The 23081-nt window shown below is 36.1% G+C and overlaps 2 protein-coding genes across 2 annotated transcripts; both read left to right on the top strand.

The window, feature by feature from the left end:
* The first annotated feature begins 265 nt into the window (after window positions 1-265).
* On the top strand, window positions 266-23065 carry LOC113231672 (nuclear pore complex protein Nup93-like). The gene is made up of 15 exons (XM_026466125.1): window positions 266-626; window positions 733-913; window positions 1004-1306; window positions 1492-1634; window positions 4910-5140; window positions 12318-12459; window positions 12937-13108; window positions 13658-13763; window positions 13882-13967; window positions 17851-17977; window positions 20185-20350; window positions 21926-22006; window positions 22092-22331; window positions 22475-22669; window positions 22896-23065. Exons 1-15 carry the CDS (start codon window positions 457-459, stop codon window positions 23013-23015), a joined length of 2463 nt encoding a protein of 820 aa, XP_026321910.1. The 5' UTR covers window positions 266-456; the 3' UTR covers window positions 23016-23065.
* LOC113231677 lies at window positions 5706-7211 on the top strand. Its single transcript, XM_026466138.1, has one exon. It carries the CDS (start codon window positions 5813-5815, stop codon window positions 6446-6448), a length of 636 nt encoding a protein of 211 aa, XP_026321923.1. The 5' UTR covers window positions 5706-5812; the 3' UTR covers window positions 6449-7211.
* Window positions 23066-23081: the final 16 nt, after the last annotated feature.

Here is a 23081-nt window from a genome sequence, read left to right as displayed (position 1 = left end):
CTAACGTCGCCGTACTTTCTTAAACTCGTATCTCAAAGCACAAAGTAACTAAAACGCAAAATATGCATTTACTGCAGGCTGATTTTACATCACATTTCCTTCATATTCACACACTGGCTTTTCCTACCACCTATTCTTAAAGTAATGCATCCAAATTAATACCCTTGATGAGAAATTTAAAATAAATAGTTTTTGCCGTGTCGATAAATAACCGTTGTTGCTATTATTTCTTTGATCTTATTTCTGAACGACACCCCTTAAACGTCAGGTCAGAGTCGCTTGATTGTACCGGTCCGATTTTTGTGGGTCTCTTCCTGTGGTTTCTTCTACTTGTTATTTTTACAATGGTCTGTAAAAACGACATAATTTGAAGTGATAATAAAGTGTTTTCATTAGAATACAGCTTTTTAAGTGGTAAATCATCAATATACAAGAGTAATATAACCTATAAAGATCATGGCAGACGAGGATTTCAGCAAATTATTACAACAAGCAGAGCAACTCACAACCGAAATTGAAGGCAATGAAGAACTGCCAAGGGTTGAGCGATCGCTGGGACAAGTATTAGAAGCTTCCCAAGAGTTGTATTCGAGAGTTATACAATCTGGCGCCAACGACATTCAAGCGTATGTACATGACTGTTTACCTACGAATAATGCTTTAATCCTTAATCTGTCGACTTACAAATTAAATGTGTGATTAGGGAAAAAAATTACATGTTTTTTTTTTCAGGCACTTACTGTTTGGTTCTAAAGGCATAGATCTACAGCAAATATCTCAGAAGTTAGAGACACTCAGCTCCAAGCGTACATTTGAGCCATTGCAACCCATAGCTGACTCTGACATTGAAAGTTTCCTAAGAAATGAGAGAGAAAATGCTATATTATCACTTATTGATGAAGTAAATAAGAATGTAAGTATCTTCTATTGTTGATTAAAGTAGCAAAGCATTTTAACACATTTATACAATTTGTATGTACTGGTTACTAATTATTTTTCACAGTCCTTACAAACAACAGAAGATCAGAAATGGGAACATATGATTTCTGAATGGAATAGAGAGAAAATCAAATTAATGAATGCCATGATTGGACCATCTCAGAACTGGCTAGACCTGAAAAGGACACCAGAACCTCCCAGTATTGCCGATACACCAAAGAAGTTTGGTCATTCTATGCTTGATGACATTGAAACAGCATATGCAAGACAAGTTCATCATTATAATAAACTAGTTTTCCAAGGTTCCAAATCTAGAACAGCATTACATCAGAAATTTGCTCAGGTTGCTGAGGAGTTTAATGATTCTGTGAGTTATTTTTTCTTAAAGAAACTACTATTAGATCTACAAAGTATCTTAAGAGTTGATCATACATATAATATAACTTGTTTATTATGTTTATTTTCATAACAAAGAATTAGAGACCTCTTTTTTAAAATTTTGTATTTCATATTATGCAACTGAGTATATGCTTATTGTGTTTTCATTTATAGAAAGTGAAAGAGATGTGGGAGATTATTAAGACAATGGCCAACATTCCAGCTCTGGTAAGGGATGAAGACCCTCTCAAAGCTAGAGGCAATCCAACAATACAACAATGTCTTATAGCCCAGGGCAAGAAATATTTGGAAAAGAGGTATAATAAAATGGTTAATTTTTATACAGTGTGTCCCTGGTAAAAGTGCACATACTGAACAGAGTGAGAGTAGACCACAATTGGTCGACGAAAAAAAATAAAAAAAAAATCTAGAAAATAAATTGAATATTTTAAGTGGGTTTATATTTTTTTGGCTCGGTCGGACGACTTAATTTGCATAAAACATTATAACTTTTTTTTTACTAGCTTTATTGCAACAAAATAAAAACTGTTAGCATTGTTATTAGTAGTACATCAAAAATACATTATAACTATATAGACTTTAAAACAAAAAAATATAAAAAAAAAATAATTTATCCAAAATTTATTTTAAAAAATCGTAAAATTTTCTCTATAAGTCAATTTTCGCAAAAAAAATCCCTATTTATTGCATTATTTTCACAATTCTTCTAATTTTACATGATATTAGCTTTCAAATAAAAAAAAAACATCATGGATCTATCCCAATTAAAACAAAAGTTATAGGCCTTTAAACTGTACACGTGCTCTATTGTATCACCCGCCGCTGTCCGTGCCATCCTCAGGTAGAGACCCTTTTTTTTAAATCTTTTGTTTACGAACACTGCTCCACGTCGCGTCGTCGCGGGCTGAGGCCAAGGGTGAAGGGGCAGGGAGAAAACGTTAGACCTTATTTACATACAACAAATAAAAACCAGTTGCTCCGAAACATTCGCTGTGTACACTGTGTTTTGTTTTCGTGATGCCGCGCTTATCGGATTTCCCCGCAAATCATATCGCTGATATGCATTATTTCTACGGTTGGCATCATGGGTCAGCAAGGGCTGCTTGCTTGGCCTACAGGGAGCAATATCCTGAACGACAACCGCAACCTTCAGCCCGTAACTTTCAAGAGGTTCACCGATTACTATCTATCCACGGAATCGGTGGGCCACGCCGCGAAAGAGCCCGGCAAGTGATCGTTGACATTTCTATTGAGGAAGCTGTCCTCAGTAACTTATTTTCAAATCCCACAACGAGCATAAGAAGCGTCTTATGCCGTGGTGTGCAGCCAAGCGTGGCTGCACACCACGGAATTTCAAAAACTTCAGTTTGGCGCATTCTGAAGAAGGAGGGGTTACACCCTTATCATTACCAACGAGTACAACATTTGCATGGCAATGCTGAATTCATTTCGAGATGTGTTTTTTCTACGTGGATTCAACGACAGTCCAGAATGGATCCTCAGTTTTCGCAACGTATTTTATGGATGGATGAATCTACTTTTACTCGCAACGGGATAACTAACGCGAGAAATCTACACAGATGAGTATTTCGAATCCACACCTGAAAAGAGAGTCTACATTCCAAGTGCAGTTTTCTGTGAATGTTTGGGCAGGACTTATTGGTCGTTATTTAATTGGACCAGTCATTTTACCTGCAACGTTAAGAGGGGAGACATTTTTAAGCCTGTTGAGAGACGATTTGCCAGACCTACTAGAAGATGTGCCTACTCTTGCATTACAACGTATGTATCTGCAGATGGACGGGTGCCCCGCTCATTATTCGTTAAATGTGCGAAATTTTTTAAATGAGCGATATCCCAACAAGTGGATTGGCCGCGGAGGGCCAGTGGCATGGCCCCCACGGTCACCAGACTTAACACCACTCGACTACTTTTTTTGGGGAGCCATGAAGCAAGCGGTATACAGTGAACCCGTAATGAATGAATGAATGAAATAATTTATTATCAGACTTACAATAATTACAAGTCCATATATTGTTAGTAAATACTTAGACACTATGTTAGTAAAACTTAAAATTTTCATTCTCTTGGATTAGAATGGACATCCAATGTTTTAAAATTGGACTGTCCATCCTCTCCGCATTCACCATCAGAAGACTGTTGGTGCTGCCCCGCACTCTGACCATCAGGGATGCTGCTCGCTTTCGAATGACAGCTTCAAAGCTATCAATTCTAGTTGCGGCAAACATCCCCGACGCGCTACAATATCGGGGCAGCCCCAGCAGTCCCCTGAGGGCATTGTTGAACTGGATACGCAAGGCACTGTAGGCTTTTTTAGTAAAATTGCTCCACAGGTTGCACGTGTATAAGGTCTGGCAGTAAGTTTTGAAGAGGGTGACTTTTACCTCTTGTGAGCATTGTACAAACCTGCAAAAAATATTACACCTTACCGACAGTGCCCTGCGTTCCCTCTCCAGATCAACGTCATCAGTTCCATTTTCAGTGACCCAGTGGCCCAGATACTTGAAACTGTTCACCATAAATACTCAAGCGGAACTTATCGACCGAATCAACCATTTCGCTCAAGAAATTAAAGAGAACGAAGATATGGTTCAATCCGCGACCAAACAAATAGTAATGCGGACGCTAATGTGCCTACAGCAAAATGGAAACCATTTTGAAAATCTTATGCACAACATTTAATAAACAAATAAATATTTTTTGGCATAATATTATTTTTTATTTAACTTAAAGCTTACCAGCTTCATCTAAGTTGATGCGCTTCTTTTGTAATGAGAGAAGTAGAGCTATGTAGATTAGATATGGACGGCGGCCGGCTGACTCAGATTAGGTGTGTACTTTAAACGCCTATAATTTTCGTTTTAATTAAGATAAATTCAAGATTTTTTTTTTAGTTGAAAGATAATATCATGTAGAATTAGAAGAATTGTGAAAATAATGCAATAAATAGGGATTTTTTTTGCGAAAATTGACTTATAGAGAAAATTTTACGATTTTTTAAAATAAATTTTGGTTAAATTATTTTTTTTTTATATTTTTATGTTTTAAAGTCTACGTAGTTATGATGTATTTTTGATATACTACTAATAATAATGCTAATAGTTTTTACTTTGTTGCAATAAAGCTAGTAAAAAAAAAGTTAAAACGTTTTATGTAAATTAAGTCGTCCGATCGAGCCAAAAAATTATAAACCCACATAAAATATTCAATTTATTTTTTAGATTTTTTTTTAATTTTTTTTGTCGACCATTTGTGGTCTACTCTCACTCTGTTCAGTATGTGCACTTTTACCAGGGACACACTGTATTTTGAATAGTTAATTCTTTGTATTAATGATAACTAAACCTGCACATGTCTTGAGGTGTTATTACCCTACAAAAATCATTGCATTATATGTTTTATTTACTTCACAGCATTAATATTATCATGACAGTAGACAGTAGATAGATTTTACCTTGAGAAAATTAGTCGGCTTTAAAGATTTGAAAATGTTACACAAAGAAAACAAACTCTTGTTTAGATTCCATTTCTTTAAACATCTTTATAATAGGTATAAACAGTACATGACAGATGTAGTCCGGGCAAACCCTGCTGCAGCCATGCGAGGCGGAGAGCCTGGCACTTATCCCCTTGTCAGAGGATTTGTTGGTTTGAGACTACAACAGAGTGTTCAGGGCTTGACTGATGGTGTAATTGATGAGCGCCCCCTGTGGCCTATGGTGTACTATTGCTTGAGAAGTGGAGATCCTAATGCAGCTTTACACTGTTTGAGAAAAGCTGGGTGAGTTATCAACCTTTTTTTTTAGTTACTACTGTAACTGTTTCAAATAATTCGAGTTTTTAGATTTTCGCGATTGCTACACATTGGAAATGAAACTATTTTTTTCAATCTAAATTGCATATATTTGTTTTTGCAAACATTTTAAATTTTCATATAATCTTTGTTTTAGTATTTTTCCCAAAAATACAATATAAATATTCTTTATTGCACACTGGAACAAATACAAAACAATACAAAAAATAAAAAGACCAGATATATATTATTATATATAGCTTATTGCTATGTATTTAATACACATATTGCACATACACAAATGAAAAAAGAAGAATAATAAAAATAGTCGAAAACAGATTTCCAAAATAATAGTAGTAAATTAATAATATACTTAAATATCTTTTTCTGTGTCTACCCTCAGAAAGAGAAGCAGTGTTGGAATTTGCGTCTATTTAAAAAAAATCGCAATTAAAAATAGTAATTAAGCAAAATCACGTGTTTTTTGTGTTTATATGAACATTAAATTGTGCACAAAATTTTGGATAATGTTAAAGTGTTAACGTGTAAGTGTTGTTAAAGTGTTAGTGAAGTGTAAATTGAGTGAGAAAAATCGTAACGTAACTTTTTTCGTGCCAGTATCGTATTTCGAGCAAAATATTAAGTGCTTTCAATGCGAGAATGAATACAACGATGAAACCAGTGCAGTGTGATGGTTACAAAAGGAATGTCTGTGTGCAATGCAGTAACTCGAAGAGTAGTGAGGTGCGTGTCATGGAGCTAAAAGGGAAACGCACACTCCTGTACTTGTGTCCCGCATTTCGAGTGGCCCTATTCCAAGTGCCTAAGCTCATCAAATCCTACGGTGGACTGTGCGGACTCGATGAAGCAAAAAAGCGGCTATTAAAAACCACCAATATAGCCTCGCCGGAGGTATCAGTAGTTAACACATCCCCATCTGACACCAATGCTATAATGGAGGAAATCCTGGAACGTGAGCGCAGAGCCAGCAATGTGATTTTGGTGGGTATTAAAAAATGTATCTCTGAAAATGGCAGCGACCGAAAGACACACGATGAATCAACTGTAAAGAAGCTTTTATTGGATATGAACAGTGGAGGCGACTGCTCGCATAAAGTGATGACTGTGCAACGCTTGGGACGTCGTGAAAATGGCAAAACCAGACCTATAAAGGTGGTACTTTCTTCCCGCCAAGATGCGGTCTGGATACTTAAGAACAAAAGTAAGGCCAAAATGGAGGTAAGAATTTATGATGATAAAACACCTAAGCAGCGTGAACAACTTAGAGACTCTTAAAACTAGTCAACAACTTAGAGACTCTTAAAACTAGAGTAGAGAAGGGGGAAACTAACCTCACAATTAGATATGTGAACGGTGTACCTATAATTGTAAACCAAAAAAACTAATCAACTATAATAGAAATCCGTACACTGACCTTACATATATGTACACTAATTTGTTTTCTTTACCGCCTAAATTTGATCTGTTACTACTCTCTGTAAACTCAAAAAACCAACTTTCGTTATTCTCATGGAAACATGGTTAAACAGTAAAGATCTCAACAGTACATATAGTATACCGGGCTACACTTTGTTCAGACTAGACCGTAAACTTATGAAAAATCATTTTCAAAGCAAAACCAGAGGTGGAGGTGTGGCAATGTATGTTAGAGACAACTTAAATGGGATACCTATATTTGTTAGACATAATCAGAAATACATGTGTGAAGATGTGAAAGAAGCTCTTTACCTAGATGTTCAGATTAACACCTATCACTTTCTACTGGTAGTAGGGTAGGGTGTATCGACCTCATGTTATAAACGAAGAGACATGGAGAGCATGTGACACCAAACTGTGGACAAACCTTTTGGCAGCCTCGGAAAGCAATACTATAATCATTGCTGGTGATTTTAATTATCCCACTATTAAATGGCCAATTCTCATAGATCACCACCAAATAGGGCAAGCAGGACTTTTTAAAGACATGTCTGTTAGCGGTAATCTCTTCCAACTTGTTAATAGTCCTACAAGGTTCCAGCAGAATCAGGCTCCCTCACTTTTGGACCTGGAAATGGTTAATGAGGAGACTCTGATTAAGGAAATAGTTCATAAACCACCCATATGTAAAAGCGACCACTGTGTACTAGAGTTCAGTTTCCAATATCAGGTACAAACATTAAATAACTCAACCAAGTTTAAACGATACTATGAATCTATTAACTTTGACCACTATAACACAGACTTAGCCAAGAACCTTTAAACTGTAAATATTACAGGTGACACAGAACAGTTGTGGTCAGAAATCTTGAAAGCAGTCAACACCACCACAGATAAGCATGCCCCAGAAAAGATAGTTAAAAATAAAACTAAAAATAAGCTTTGGATCAATGAATGTGTTCTCAATCTAGTTGTACATAAGAAACTGCTATGGGATAAATACAGATCTTCTGGCTCAAGCGATGATTACATGAAATTCCGTGGATTAGCAACAGGTGCGTTGCTCTAACTAGGAAACAAAGAAGCGTGTACGAATCAAAAATACTGGAACATGGTGACAAAGCCTCTCACGTACGCCGATGCACATCTACCAAAGTAAGCATCCCACCAGCAATTAGCAGTTATAATGGAGACATAGTAATGAATCCCAGTGATATAGCGGAGATATTTGCAGAGGAATTTTTAAAAGTTTACTCAGAAGAACCCGTCATAGACCAACACACCACAATAGCATCAGTTGCCCGAGTAGAGAATAGTTTAAATGACATTACATTCACGGTAAAAGATGTACAAGAAACTATGTTAAAATTGAACACACTATCCTCTCCTGGACCTGACAAACTACCAAGTAGCATTCTCAAACACTGTGTAAAGGTCTTAGCTCCCACTTTGACAGAACTAATGAATAAATGTTTCAAAACGGGATATTTGCCTCAAGATTGGAATCACGCTATAGTTATTTATAAAAAAGGAGACAAGACTCAGACTGGAAATTTTCGTCCTATAAGTCTCACCAGTATTGTGGTCAAAATTATGGAAAGAATTATTTGTGATCGACTAAATTAGTTTTTGAATCGGGAATGTATAATATCAACCAAACAACATGGATTTGTACGAAAAAGATCAACTGTTACAAATTTATTAATATGTGTGAATGCATGGAGCAAAGAACTTGATAATAAGAACCCGGTGGATGTAGTGTACCTGGACTTTGAACGCGCTTTTGATAAAGTTCCGCATCAGCGCCTCTTAATGAAGCTAGATCACTTCGGTGTATGTGGGACACTACTTAAATGGATAGACAATTATCTTAAAAACAGAACATTCCAGGTACGTGTCGGTAACTCGCTGTCGCAACTAAAGCGGGTACTGAGCGGGGTACCGCAGGGATCAGTACTCGCTCGCCATCTATTTGGAATATATGTAACAGATCTAGTTGAGCTCATAGATTCCAATTGTGCCTTTTTTGCTGATGATGGAAAGTTTTTTGCAAATCCACTTATAAACTGTGGACAACTTCAAAAAGATCTAAATCGTATAGAAGACTGGACCAAAGATTGGAATTGAATGCATCAAAATTTAGCATTTTGCATCTTGGTAACAATAACCCCAAAGTCACATACAACTTGCATGGAAATATCTTAGCCGCAGTCAAAATTCGAAACGATCTTGGAGTCAATATCGCATTCAATTTAAAGTGGGGTGAGCATATCACTACAATAGTCAAGAAAGTTAATATTTCTTAGCCCTTATTTCCAAAAAGACATAAACCTTCTTGAAAATTTTCAGAGGAAGGCAACTAAAATGCCACAGGCTCCTCGACGCAAATCCTATAGCAATAGATTATGGTTTACACAATCAAAGGCACTGTTAAAACTGGTATAAATGGAATCAATTTGAATTCTTCTGTCAACGCAATTGATAAGGTCTGTAGCATAATTCAGAGGCCTACTAACAGTCGATTTGCGTTTTCGAAACCCGTGCTGAAAATTGGATAAAACGTTTTCTAGATGTTTTGTAATGACAGAACAAATAATCTTCTCAAATATTTTAGGTGTAAGTGTATACCTAACTCAAGATTGATATCGGTCGGTAGTTTTTAATATGCGGTTTTATACAGTGTGTTAGGGCACGCACTGTACAAACTTTAAGGGGGTGTTTAGTATTCAATATTATGTGAAAAACACTAATACATGTGGGGTCAAAACTCAACTCCCTCGGAATGGCAGCCATTTTGATTTTTTATACTTAGTTTGCTAAACATTTGTTCTAAAATTATCATATTATGAGAAGTAAAAGCAGTACGAACATAAAAAAATATTTTTTCGGAAAGCTAAGATTAGCGGCAATTGAATAAAATATCTGTCATGTACATAAAAAAGTGAGGGATTGCCTAATAAAAATAATGAATGTAAATTTTTACAAAAAAAACTGCCAAAAAAACTAAGTTTTTGTAATTTAATCCTAAAATAACCAAATTAAGGTACTGTTTTTATGTATGAATTTTAAAGTATTTCAGCTGTTCTTAAAAACACGACAAAAATCATAATCCTATGTCCACAATTCTAAAAGTTACAGCTTCTGCAACATAACGTTTCCGAGAGCGAAATAAGTAAATTTTACAGTCTTTCTAGTAAATTGTTTTGTGTTGAGATGTAGTAAGTTAATTTGAAATAAAAAACAGTAAAAAATATTAGATTATTTATTTTACAAAAAAAAAAGAAACACATAAATTATAAAAGGTGTTCAAAATGTCCCCCTCTATTTAGAAGGCAAGCTGTTGTCCGAATTCCCACCTGCTGCGTGGCCCGATATAAAATTTCGGGATTTGCACGAATTTCTTCAGCAGCTTCACGAATGCGCGCCGATAGCTCCTCTCTCGTATTCAGTGGGTTAAAATAAACTTTTTGTTTCATCCAACCCCAAAAAAAAATCTAATGGAGTTAAATCCGGACTACGCGGAGGCCACGCAACAGTGCCGCCTCTTCCAATCCACTGTGGATAATTTTCATTCAAGTGCTGTCTCACAGCTGTGGCGAAATGAGCCGGGGCTCCATCCAGCTGCAACCACATTCCTCGGAGACGTGCGATTGGCAATTCTGAGAGTAATTCCACAAACTCTGTCCTTAAAAATTCCAAAAATCTTGGGCCATTTAATCTTTCCGGCAACTCCACCGGTCCAACTAATTGGTTATTAATAATACCAGCCCAAACGTTGACAGAAAACTCATGCTTGAATGAGGATGGTCTCACTGCATGAGGGTTTTCGGTAATCCACATATGTAAATTACGATAATTGGTTATTCCCGCTCTTGTAAGCGAAGCTTCGTCGCTCCATAAAATCTTCTTTAAAAAGTTTGGCTGTTGCCGCACCTTTTGATTAATCCACGCACTAAAAACTGAACGTGCTGCATAGTCCGGATGACTAATATTCTGCACGCGTCGAAAATGGTAAGGATATAAGCCTTCACTTTTCAAAATACGCCACACTGTCCAATGCGACATACCAAGTCGGAGAGCAATTCGCCTCGTGCTTAATCTTGGATCTCTGTAGATCATATTAAGAACGGTTTCTTCATCATAAACTGATATTTCACGTGCACGTTCACCTACTGGTTGACGAATACCATTTTCTGCCAATCGCCTATGAATATCACGAAATGTCTGGTGATTAGGTGTAGGCCGATTTGGGAATCTCCTTCGGTATTCACGAACTGCTGCTGTATTCACGAATATCTGCAATATGCGCACTTGAATACTGCTGATTATTCATGACGAATCAACAATAAAATTCACTCCGAAAGCACTTTTGGTCAAGATGTGTTGTCTGAGTAGAGAGTAACAACTGACTGTTAATTGTTGAATTAAAAGAAGCGTTAAGTACCCTTAGAACTTTTTTTCAATCAGGATTGTGCTTAGGGGCTTATCTTTTGTCCCTTTTACACTTGCAAGCGGGGCAGAGTGAGCCAGGTAATAAATGGTTGAACTCATCGCCATTGTTGTAACCGAGAGCGATCTTTTGTGTTGTTAAGATACTAAGTTCGAGTAGTAAAAACTTTTAGAATTGTAGACATACGATTATGATTTTGGTATTGTTTTTAAGAACAGCTGAAATACTTTAAAATTCATACAGTACCTTAATTTGGTTATTTTAGGATTAAATTACAAAAACTTAGTTTTTTTGGTAAAAATTTACATTCATTATTTTTTTTAGGCAATCCCCCACTTTTCTATGTACATGACAGATATTTTATTCAATTGCCGCTAATCTTAGCTTTCCGAAAAAAATATTTTTTATGTTCGTACTGCTTTTACTTCTCATAATATGATAATTTTAGAACAAACGTCTAGTAAACTAAGTATAACAAATCAAAATGGCTGCCATTCCTAGGGAGTCGAGTTTTGACCCCACATGTATTAGTGTTTTTCACATAATATTGAATACTAAACACCCCCTTAAAGTTTGTACAGTGCGTGCCCTAACACACTGTATAAGCGTTTGTCCCATTTATTTCTTGTGTATAGGTACAACGTTAGCGGTCTTCCATTTTGATGGGGATATAGAAGTATCAATTGATTTAATATCTATAGATATTAATGTCATTAATTTGAAAAAACTATTTACAAATATTTAGTTGTAAAAAGATTTTGCCCTCGATTTCGGGTGTTAATGGGTTTTAACCCGTATTAAACAAAGCGCTGGGTTAAAACCCGAGCGGTTGCCCATGTCTGCAACGAACATTTAATTTTTTCTTATTTTAAAATAGACAGACTTGTAAAATGTATTTTTATTACATGAAAATTATGTAAACTTTGTATGCCGTATGGCGACTAAAAATGCATTGATGTAACACCCTTATAATCTGTGTATCGTAAAGATATTAATCACTCATCTCATGCTGTTAAACCCTCACCAGTAGCTTGGGCGTAAAGTGTAAACTCGTTTGAAATAACTGACTTTCCGCCCTAATAAAACAAAGTTCTATTAAAATGACATGTTGATTTTATTATTATGTATCAACTTATAAAATTGTATATAAATGAATATAATGCAATTTAAATTATCCTTATTTTTTATTTTTTTAATCTCTCAGAAGCTTGTAATGTCTTGTATAAATGTTTCACAAAATACAAAGTTTCATTAACAGCCTAAAGTAATACATTTCAGACGCGATTACGAAGAGTTCATTGCAGCTTTAGAGGAACACATCAAGAGCCCTGAGAAGCCACTCAGTGACAAATTGCAGACAGCTATTAACTTCCAGTACAGAATTCAAGTTCGCAACTCCACCGATCCTTACAAAAGAGCTGTGAGTTATTTCTAAGTTGCGGGGATTGATACGTCTAGTACCTACGATCCAGTCTCAAAAATGTTATGCTTTATTGACCAAATAAAGGAAAAGGCCGGTGTCGTGTCGTATAAGGAGGACAATGACTGGCTTATAAGCTCTTTAAGTTTGATGATGATGATGATGATGATTTAGAATATTCGCTTGGATTCGCGATTTGGAATAAATTAATTGAATAGTACAAAAACAGTATGTGAATTAATTTCATTTAAAGTTCATGTAGTGTTATCATAAAATGTCATGAGAATTATGTATAAATTCTGAAGGCAAAACACGTTGTCTTAGGTCATCTTCTTTAGTTGTAGTAGCTAGTTGATATCATAAAACTCCTTTTTGCTGGGTAGTGCGTGCGCCATTTTCCAAGAACGCGTTGCGTTTAAGAAACAACCTTAGCGTACCAAAGATTCATTTTAGAAAACGAATGTATCGCGATTTCAGGTGTATTGTATAATAGGTTGCTGCGAAGTCAGTGACGAACACTCTGAAGTGGCTCGTACGGCAGACGATTACCTGTGGCTAAAGCTGTCCATTATCAAAAGTCGCCCTGGCAACGAGTCATCTGAATCGTTCACATATTCCGACTTGCAGAAAATGATTTTGGAAGAATATGGTATGTTTTGTTCATATAATTTCAATACCAATTTAAATGTACACACACACACACCCACTCACTAACACACTCACTCACTCACTTACTCATTCACTCACTCACCCATTCACACAATCACACACACATACACACAAGCCGTGGTAGCCTTACCAATGGTTTGACTTACCGCCTCTCAAGCAGACCGTGGGTTCGAATCCGGACACGCCCCTTTTGAGTTTGTGTGTGAAATTTAATTTGACATTTACCATAAGCTTTTTGGTGAAGGAAAACATCGTGACGAAACCTGCAGGTCGTAGACAGTTCACAACCCTCAAAAAACGTGTGAAGTCCTCAACCCGCATTGGGTCAGCGTAGCGGACTATGGCCTAAACCTTCTTCGTAGAGGTGGCCCGAACCCTGCAGCGTTACGTAAAATGGGTTGATAACACCGACATATGTTGATAGCGATATTAATACATTTGTATATTTTATTTACATTTTGTATATTCTGTATATATTATGTAAAAAAAGTAAATTATATTACGTTACTAATTTTAATGTCAATTTCAGGTGAAACCCACTATCACGCCTATGAGAAGCCTCTGGTCTACTTCCAAGTGCTAACTTTGACTGGACAATTCGAACCAGCTATCGAATTTCTATCTAGAATACCCAGGTAAATAAACAATGCTAATTTATACACGTATTTCTTTTATTATTTTTCAACCTTCAACGCGATTATAAAAACTAATGGCTATTTTTGTTCTAAGTAAAAACTGTTTATAATGTTACAGATATCAAGTACACGGCGTCCATATGGCGTTAGCTCTTCACGATGTTTACATGTTGGGAACTCCACGAAATGTCCAAGCACCTTTGCGTAAGTTTTTGCCTTATTTGCTTTATTATGGCGATAACGCCTCCCTGTGGGCGCTGCAGGCCCAAAGGGTAAGCGGTAAGAGATCCAGAAAAAAATGGGGGCGTTGTGTAGAGGCTTTAGGGGGAGATTTGTAATTACATCTAGGAAGACTCTTAGGGTCGTATTCTAGAACTCTACTCAATGCTCAAGTCAGGATTGCACTGGACACACAAGCACTGGAAATACGACCCTAATGGCAGGGACTTGAATATGATTTCGAGTGCTTTAAACCATACTCAAATCCTGACTATACCCTTAGACACCAACTGAGCTCTCGACTCTCGACTACAACTTGTGAACATCAACTAATATTAATTAAGAGATTGCTCAAACTAACTCGGTTCGATATTTCTCTCCGCGTAGTTCATATATCTGTCCTGTTTTATTGAATAAATAAAATAAAAATCATGTCAATCGGTCGCTCCGTTTCGAAATGAAAGTAGACACACACAAACAAATAAAAAGGCAACAGACACAGTTTCGCATTGTAATAGTTATTAGTATTCCTAGATAGGTAAGTTTTCGTAGACCGCGGGCAATCATGTTTTAACAAGTTTTTGTTAAATAACCCGGTTTGTGCATTCCTGTATCAATCGGCTGGTTCATAGAATACTTGTTCTTACTTGTTGAGTACGATTGAGCGTCGAATGAGATAAACGAGTTTATGCATGTTTGTCTTATTCCTGCCGGTGCGTCCTGCTTATCCAATCCTATATAAACAACGTAATATTAATTAAGTTCAACACTTAAGGCCCGTTTAGATGGAGAGAGTTTATCGCACGCTTCGTGACGAAAAATCGTACGCGATTATCGTAAGCAATAATCGCCATAAGATTATCGTATCATAATGTTTACATTCTGGCAAGAACTAAAATCTCGCCTACGATTATGTCATACGAGATTCGCAAGCAACTTAATCGCCTCCTCGACTGTTTACACAGATAAATATGTAGTAAGGAGATTCTTGCTTACGAGGTTTCGACTTGTCTAAACACGGTCTCGTATGACATTTTTTCAAGTTCATACGATTATCGTACAAATCGGTTCGAACCGTTTTGAGTGCGAGAATTGCCATTCGAGTTGAGTGATTACTGCGGTATTGACTATGGACTTATCAAAATGACGCAAAAATCATTCAGATTTGGAACTGCATAGAAATATACATTTTTTTATTTTATTTTTCAAATATAACATTTCTTAATCCAAAATTTTTTTCGTTCTTGTTTCAATAATTCTTGTCTTAGAAAAGCAGTGATAATCAAAACATACTCGCACACTGCACTCGTGGTAGAAACGGCTGGCACAGAAACTTGAAATACGATTTTTGCTTTCGAGTTCTGTTTACACGGAGACGTTCAATATTCAAAGGCGGGGCGATTATCGCTCACGTGGACGGTCGATAATCGTATGTTCGAGACGAGAAACTCTCTCCATCTAAATGAGCCTTTACTTACGTATTTCTCAAAAGAAAACAATGCCGGAAGTAAAAAAGAAGAGACGGCAATACTGTGCGGAATATATTAAATTCGGATTCATTGAAAATCCCACAAACCCATCGTCGCCTTTGTGCCTTCTATGTCTAAAAACATTCGAATGAAGCAATGAAGCCTTCAAGACTGCAAGATCATTTGAGTAAAAAACATCCAGATAAGAAAGACAAGAATGTAGCATATTTTCTAGAGAAGAAGCATAATACTCAGCCAAGTGTAGCAAAACTCTTTCGGCGGCTGCTAAGCAAGATGACGACGGACTTCGAACTTCGTACAATATCTCTTTGTTAATTGCTCAAAAAGGCAAACCACACAACATCGGAGAAGAGTTAATTTTGCCAGCAATTAAGGAAGTAGTAACTACTGCGCTTCATAAATCGGCCGTAGATATTATCAGAAAAATTCCTTTGAGTAATAATTCTGTGCAAAGACGAATTGATGAAACGGCTGAAAACATTGTAGAGTCATTGTGCAATCATCTGAGGACTAGTCAATTCTCAATTCAGCTCGATGAGTCCACTTTACCAACTAATGAAGCATTGCTGCTGTCTTACGTGAGGTTTATTAAAGATGAGAAAATATTGAAAAGAAGAATTATTGTTTGCTAGAAATTTAGAGACCGATACAAAAGGCGAAACCATATTTATTACATTGGAAAAGTTTTGTGAAGAGAAAGAGATTCCCTTGAGAAATATTATATCAGTTACTACGGATGGCACTCCGGCTATGACAGGGTGCCATAAAGGCTTCATAGCGTACGTGAAAAATAAAATTCCAGATGTCCTTGCTGTACATTCATAGACAACATGGTTGGTAGAAATTTAAGTGAACGACTATTTCAATCACTGCAATATGTCATCAAAGCAGTCAATAAAATCCGTAACAGCTATTTGAATGATACGATTATTTCATCAGCTTTGTGTTACTAATGACGAAGATTTCAACCGTTTGTTGTTTCTTCATACTGAAGTTCGTTGGCTATAAAGAGGCATTTGTCTGACTCGATATTATAACCTGTTTGACTTTGTGATAGAGTTCTTGGAAACTAAAAAAAAAAAAAGAATTGCGCAACAAGCTCATTACATCAAAGAATGATATAGCTTACATGACAACCCTGTACAAATTGTTCAACGACATGAATCTCCAACTGCAAGGCGATGAACTAAATTTCATTAAAACAAAAAATGTCATTGCTGCTTTCGCAGCCAAACTGCTTCTACACAAAAAGTATATGGGCAGACCTGAGTTTCACAATTTTCCGAATTTATCAATATCTTGTGTGACGACTTGTTTGTCTACTGCCAACATTTGGAAAACCTCCACATTGACTTCACCGAACGATACTAGGACATTTTGAACTTGGAAATACCAGACTGGGTGTTGGATCCGTTTTCAAATGTCAACACAGCAATATCACCTCAGCTGGAAGAACTTATAGAATTGACAACGAACGAGGAAATAAAAATCAAGTTCAAAAATGGCTACCAAGAATTTTGGCTACAAAATCCGATCCCGCAATTCTACCCTGGATTGTGGTCAATCGTTCAACGATTCTTGATAGCATTCCCATCGTCATATTTGTGTGAACGTGGTTATAGTGCTGTGACAACGCTGCTTACTAAAAAGAGAAATCGTTTGCTTGTTACCGAACGTGGTGACTTGCGGCTGTTCTTGAGTAAATTGGAACCTGATATCAACAAACTTATTAAACATTCATCTTTCACATTAGTTTTTATATTAGAATCGATTATGTTTGTTTTATTTTGAATAAAATATACTGTCTGAATGCTATAAAGTTGCGTTTCAATAATCATTCTCATTGGCAGGTGTAGCCCGTAAGAGTTAATTTGAGACCTGAGCGCCGTTGTAAACTACCTACTACGCTCAGGTCTCAAGTTAACTCTTGCGGGTTATTGTAAAAGTCTCGTTTATAATGAATGTTTAATCTCCGCTAATATAGCTCACAATAATTAATTTAATTTGAAGTTATAGTGGTTCTTAAGTGGATGAAAAAATGGGAGCGCTAAAAATAATTTATTCTCAAAGTGGGCAGTAGACAAAATAAGTTTGGGAACCGCTGATTTATAGCATTAACGTAAAAAAGTAATAGTATCAGGTCGGGTAAGGTACAAATCAACGAATATATTTATGCCACAAAAATGATCACAACTTATTTATTATACATTTTGTACTCTCACTGACTTTACTTACTTATTCATGTGCATAAGTGAAGTCACTGTGGCATAATGAAAACAGAATCAAAACACAATATGCATTTGCTAGGTATTTGGTTTAGTTATTGCATTAGAAAATTTGGTTAGTCCAAAGTATAGATGTGTTATCTTTTATTTCAGTGTCAGTAGATACGGATGATCCCATACCGCTACGTCGCCTCAACCTGGCGAGGTTACTCCTGTTGTACGTTCGGAAATTCGAGCTCACCGATCCCTCTGATGCTCTGCACTATTATTTCTTTTTGAGGTAAGAATGTTTTGAGGAATCCATAATGATAGCCAGTTACTTCAAAATCGCAGGGTATTTCGTTCAGTTAACGCCTAATTATGACTTTGGTAATAAAGCGCTTTTTTTCTTTAATAATATTTTCGTTGGACTGATCGTTGTACAGCAAAATTAAAAAACATTAAGCGTGTTAGCTGTACCTAATGTACCATCGTAGGATTTGATCTAGTGCTATCCCTAAGTATTGACTACGGAGAAACTTATAGCCCTGTCTCTAAGGATCGGTGCGGCTAGCGTGCATAGTTTCCGTTTATAAATAAAAAAGTACCTAACCTTAAACAATAGTATAATATGTACGAGATTTTAAGGCCTAATTATGTAATGATTGCACACAATACTTTTTTCTACAATAAAATAAAATTATGAAACAGAACCAATAATTAATGTATATTTTGTTAACAATCCATGACAGTGATTTATCAAAATAAATTCAAATCAATAATTTTCTTAATAAATTTTATCCTGTTTATTAGGTTAGGCAAAGGTTCAAACATATAACCTCTGCGAGTATTTACACGAAAGTCAAACAAACGCTACAATACAAAAAACCAAAGAGATGGAATAGAACTGACCAAGTACAGTCAAGAAAACGTCAAGCTCGACACTTTGTTCTTTGGACCGTTCTTATCGTAAGCGGCTTAGAGTTGGATTTAAATCTTAAGTGTCAAAGCTTGACGTGCTCTTGACCCTGTACTACAATATTTTAACCAATTTTTTTTGATAAATAATAATAATAACGCACACACTCAACATAGCCCGGCACTAGGGAAACCCTGTGTCGCGGGTGCCATGGACACACATAGACAACCACAAATTACACCCAAACTCACGAGAGAAATAAATGTAGGCCATACAAATATTTCTCCCGGCCCGAGAATCGAACCTGGGGCCTCTGCGTGGCAGTCCGGCATGGTAACCGTTCGGCCACAGAGGCAGTTAAAAGTAAAAATATATAATAATAAAAAAAAGTAAAGATTTAGAGCCCGGTTGCAAGACTTTTAAGCGAATTTAATTCATCATTTAATTAGTAAAATACATTGACCTACCTACAAATGGACAACGGGTCTAATACAAAAACCATGAAAAAAATGTCCGAGGTTAACCTATACAAACGTAGTGACATGTAACGAAATATAAAAAACTAAAACATTTAATTTAAATTGTAACGTCATTGCAGTACTGCCTAAATTTGCTTACAACAATTTAAGAGCCCTAAAACACCATATTCAGCTTCTACTGGAAACTTAACAAAATGCACCATATTTAGCTTCGACTGAAAATTACTTGAACACAAGAGTAATGGAATTCCTTCCTCGTAAATATTAATTAATTTTTTTATATATTCTTATGTCGCATTTTATACAAATTCACTTAAAGGTATAATAAAGAGTTGGGCAGATACATACATATAATTATTACTACAAAAGTGAAAAAAAGTGTGTACTATAAGAAATGTACCGATATTCTAACTAAACCTAAACTCAAATATCCGTAATTCCGATTTATAACAAAACCGTTACGCTTTCGAGTAATTTTGATGCTTTTTACATAGACAAAATTAGCTTTTGTTTTGTAATCTACGTAAAAAACACATTATGAAAATTCGAGCTAATGTTATTTCGGGCAAATGTATTTTCTGACTTCTGATAGATAATCCCATGCCGTAAAACGAGTACAACAATATTTTGTTAGTTATTGCTAACGTTTAATAAAAAAATCATTTTAAAAATAGGAATAAAATCAAAGCAACTCTACAGTTTCTTTGTGCTAAATATTTCAATCGCTTGTGGTTCGAACAATTGAAAATGACCAAGAAGTTTATATTATAAGCTTCTTGAAATTAACGTAATGGGTCTCTTTCATGGAATAAATTTCATGAAATACGAGCCTTAGGGTCGTATTCCAGAACTCTACTCAATGCTCAAGTCAGGACTTGAGTATTGCAGTGAGCACTGAAAATCATACTCGAGTCCTTGCCATTAGGGTCGTATTTCCAGTGCTTGAAATCATACTCAAGTCTGCTCAAATCCTGACTTGAGCATTGAGTACAGTTCTGGAATACTAACCTTAGAGTCGTAAGCGACATAGAGTTGGATTTAAATCTTGAGTGTCAAACTTGACGTGCTCTTGACCCTGTACACGAGTTTTAAATAATTCATTGTCCTCAGAAATCTTAAAGATCCCAGTGGCAAGAATCTATTCATGTGTTGCTGTACGGATTTGGCGCTGGAGAGTCGCGACTACGATTTGTTGTTTGGTCACGCCGACGCCGTCACGGGGCCACGCACTCCCGGTTTGCTAGACCAGTTCAACACTCCCCACATTGACACTAAGGCAATTATCCAACAGATCAAATAGATGATAAGATATAGACTACGAGATTCGTTTTCAGATAACCTCAAAAAATGTGTCCCTTTCAATCACTTTTATATTATTATATGAATGCTAAATATTATTTATTTAATATGATTGCTTGTTTACTTAGTCTGTGTTCCACATAAAAAGACGACTTTACTACGTCACAGTAATAAATGAAAATTAAAAGTGGGTAATTTCTCATTCATGGGAGCCTGTTCCACGTCGCCCTAATTATAAGAAATGAAGAAAAAGAATTAAACAATCGTGGAAATTGCAATTTTTCCCATCGAGGATAAACTTTAATAACTTTCACGTCGACTACACACCGTAACTTTCCAATTTATTATAAAGTATGTCTTCTTGAGAATACAAAATATCATTAGTGTTATTTCAACTAAAAACCTCCTAATAACAAAAGTTCATACCGCATCACCTTCACCCTTCGCACACGTGAGAAGAGGCTCCTGTCGGATTGGAGTGTACACAGTGGAGTAACCTGTGCAAATCCGTTTAACAAAAGATCGACTTAAATACCAATTTCAGTGCTAGTGACTAAATCGTTCTCATTCATGTCAAATGTAAAGCAATCTATCTAAATAAATATTATGTAATAGTCTTATAAACTTTATTGTGCATCAATTAGACAAAGGGACTTTAAAATCGACGCACTCTTATAACGTTCCAGAATATTGTAAGACTTTGACAACTAAAAATTAATCCAAATATCATTATTCTCGCTCTCAATCTTGTCTACTTTTAAGTTAAATAGTTACTTTAAGCCAAATATTTACTTTGTGTGTTAATGGTAGTTGGTAATGGTGGTGGTGGTGAGGATGATGACAATGAACGTGTGTGTGATGGCGAACGACGATGATGGTGACTATGTTGATCATGGTGATTGTAGTTATGATGACATATTGATGTGCAATAAAGTTTATATGACATTAACAAAATACTTATTTAGATTTATTTATTACATATAGATCGATAGCCTTACACGGATGAGAAGGATTTTGATACAAGAAATGATATTAAAATATTTACTACATGCTAAATGTTCTTTTGTGAATGATAAAATGTGTGTCGTAATAATAATTTCTCATTACTGTGCCGTCCTATCATTTATGTTTATGAGAAAATCATTCGTGTTACCGCAATCTCATTCCTGTGACCTAATATATCGTTATTTGTTACATTTTACTTAAATATTTCCGTAATGTAATAATTATTGATATTGTTTGAACTTATTTGGACGTGTAAGACCTTAAAACCAAAAGAAAAAAGGGTTTTACAAAAATCACTCAAAAGTAACATTGAAATTCGGAAAGTGAAATTCCCCCACAAGGTATATTCTACCGAAGAAAGTTTCAAGGTTAAACTATTCTAACTAGATAAAAAGGAAAGTTGATGCCACATTGTATGTATGAGGTTGAGAAAAAAGTTAGAGAAGTAAATAAGGTTTACTCAAATCAGGACACTTTTTCATGATAATGATAAATGCTCGAAAAATATAAAGTTCGCAAAAATTGACATTACATTATCTGCTTTTAGGTCGTCGCACTTAACGTTGCTGAACAACTAGTCAACAAAGGATTGTTTGAAGATGCAATTACTGTATATGACATTGCAGGGGTGAGTTGTTTAAATCATTACCACTCTCCACGACATTGTGCTGTTGTCATGTATAAACTGTCATTGATGAATTTTCCTTCATCAGAATCTGGAGAAAGTACTGGAATTATTCTGCATACTGCTTGCTCAAGTAGTAAACAGCGGTGGTGGCGCAGGCGGTTTACGCGAGCGGCTTTCAATCCTGGCGGAACATGTTTCACGTAGCCTGCGCTCCGCGGACGCCACTGCCTTACCCGCTGCGTTGGTGGAAGCCTATACGAAACTTTACAAGCTGATGACCTTCTTTGATCAGTTCCATAATGAAAATTATGATGCTGCCCTCGAGGTGAGCTTAAGACTTATATTAATGTTTGTCAATGTAATAAGATCCAGTTTGTAAGTATTGTTATAATGGCCTGTTATTTTAGTGTGTATGGTAAAATTTTCTATAAAGTTCAGTAAAACAATTTCTCGTCTTTGTTATTACAGACTCTTCGCGAATGTGAACTAGTGCCTCTGAGCCCAAGTGAATTGGAAAGCCGTGTAAGCGCAGCGCGGTGCGCACGCGGTGAATTGCTGCGCGCTCTGCCTGCTGTGTTGCGCGCGCTGTGCACCATTCTGCTCGCGCAACGACAGAAGCTACGTCAGCAACCGCAAGTTCTCGGCGCACCCACAAACAATAAGGTATGTATTAAATTGGCAAAAATAAATGCAGTTATTTACCGCAACACTTGTTGCAATTATTTGAAAATGTGAATCTAGACTTAAAATTGAGATTTGGATATATAATATGTATTAGTTTATGTCTCATGTTATAAAACAAGAAAATACATAGACCAAAGTTCTGATACTTAGTATTGTTCATCAATTGTAGTAAAAAATATATGACAAACTTTTGTTTGGTTTGCAGCAAGTGGAATGGCTTCGCACGCAGGCTGAGGTACTAAATACGTTCGCGGGCAACATTGCATACAGAATGCCCGGTGACACATACAGTCAGCTTGCACAAATGCAGATCCTCATGCACTGAACATCGTCAATTGCCTAAATTAGTTTCTTAATACGATATAAAATCCTTACATACAAAAACCAGTTG

Source organism: Hyposmocoma kahamanoa, unplaced genomic scaffold (genome assembly GCF_003589595.1).
Source record: "Hyposmocoma kahamanoa isolate Upper Pololo Valley unplaced genomic scaffold, ASM358959v1 102, whole genome shotgun sequence".
Classification (NCBI taxonomy): domain Eukaryota; kingdom Metazoa; phylum Arthropoda; class Insecta; order Lepidoptera; family Cosmopterigidae; genus Hyposmocoma; species Hyposmocoma kahamanoa.
The sequence above is the reverse complement of the archived record's forward strand: the minus strand, read 5'-3'. Positions and strand labels throughout refer to the sequence as shown.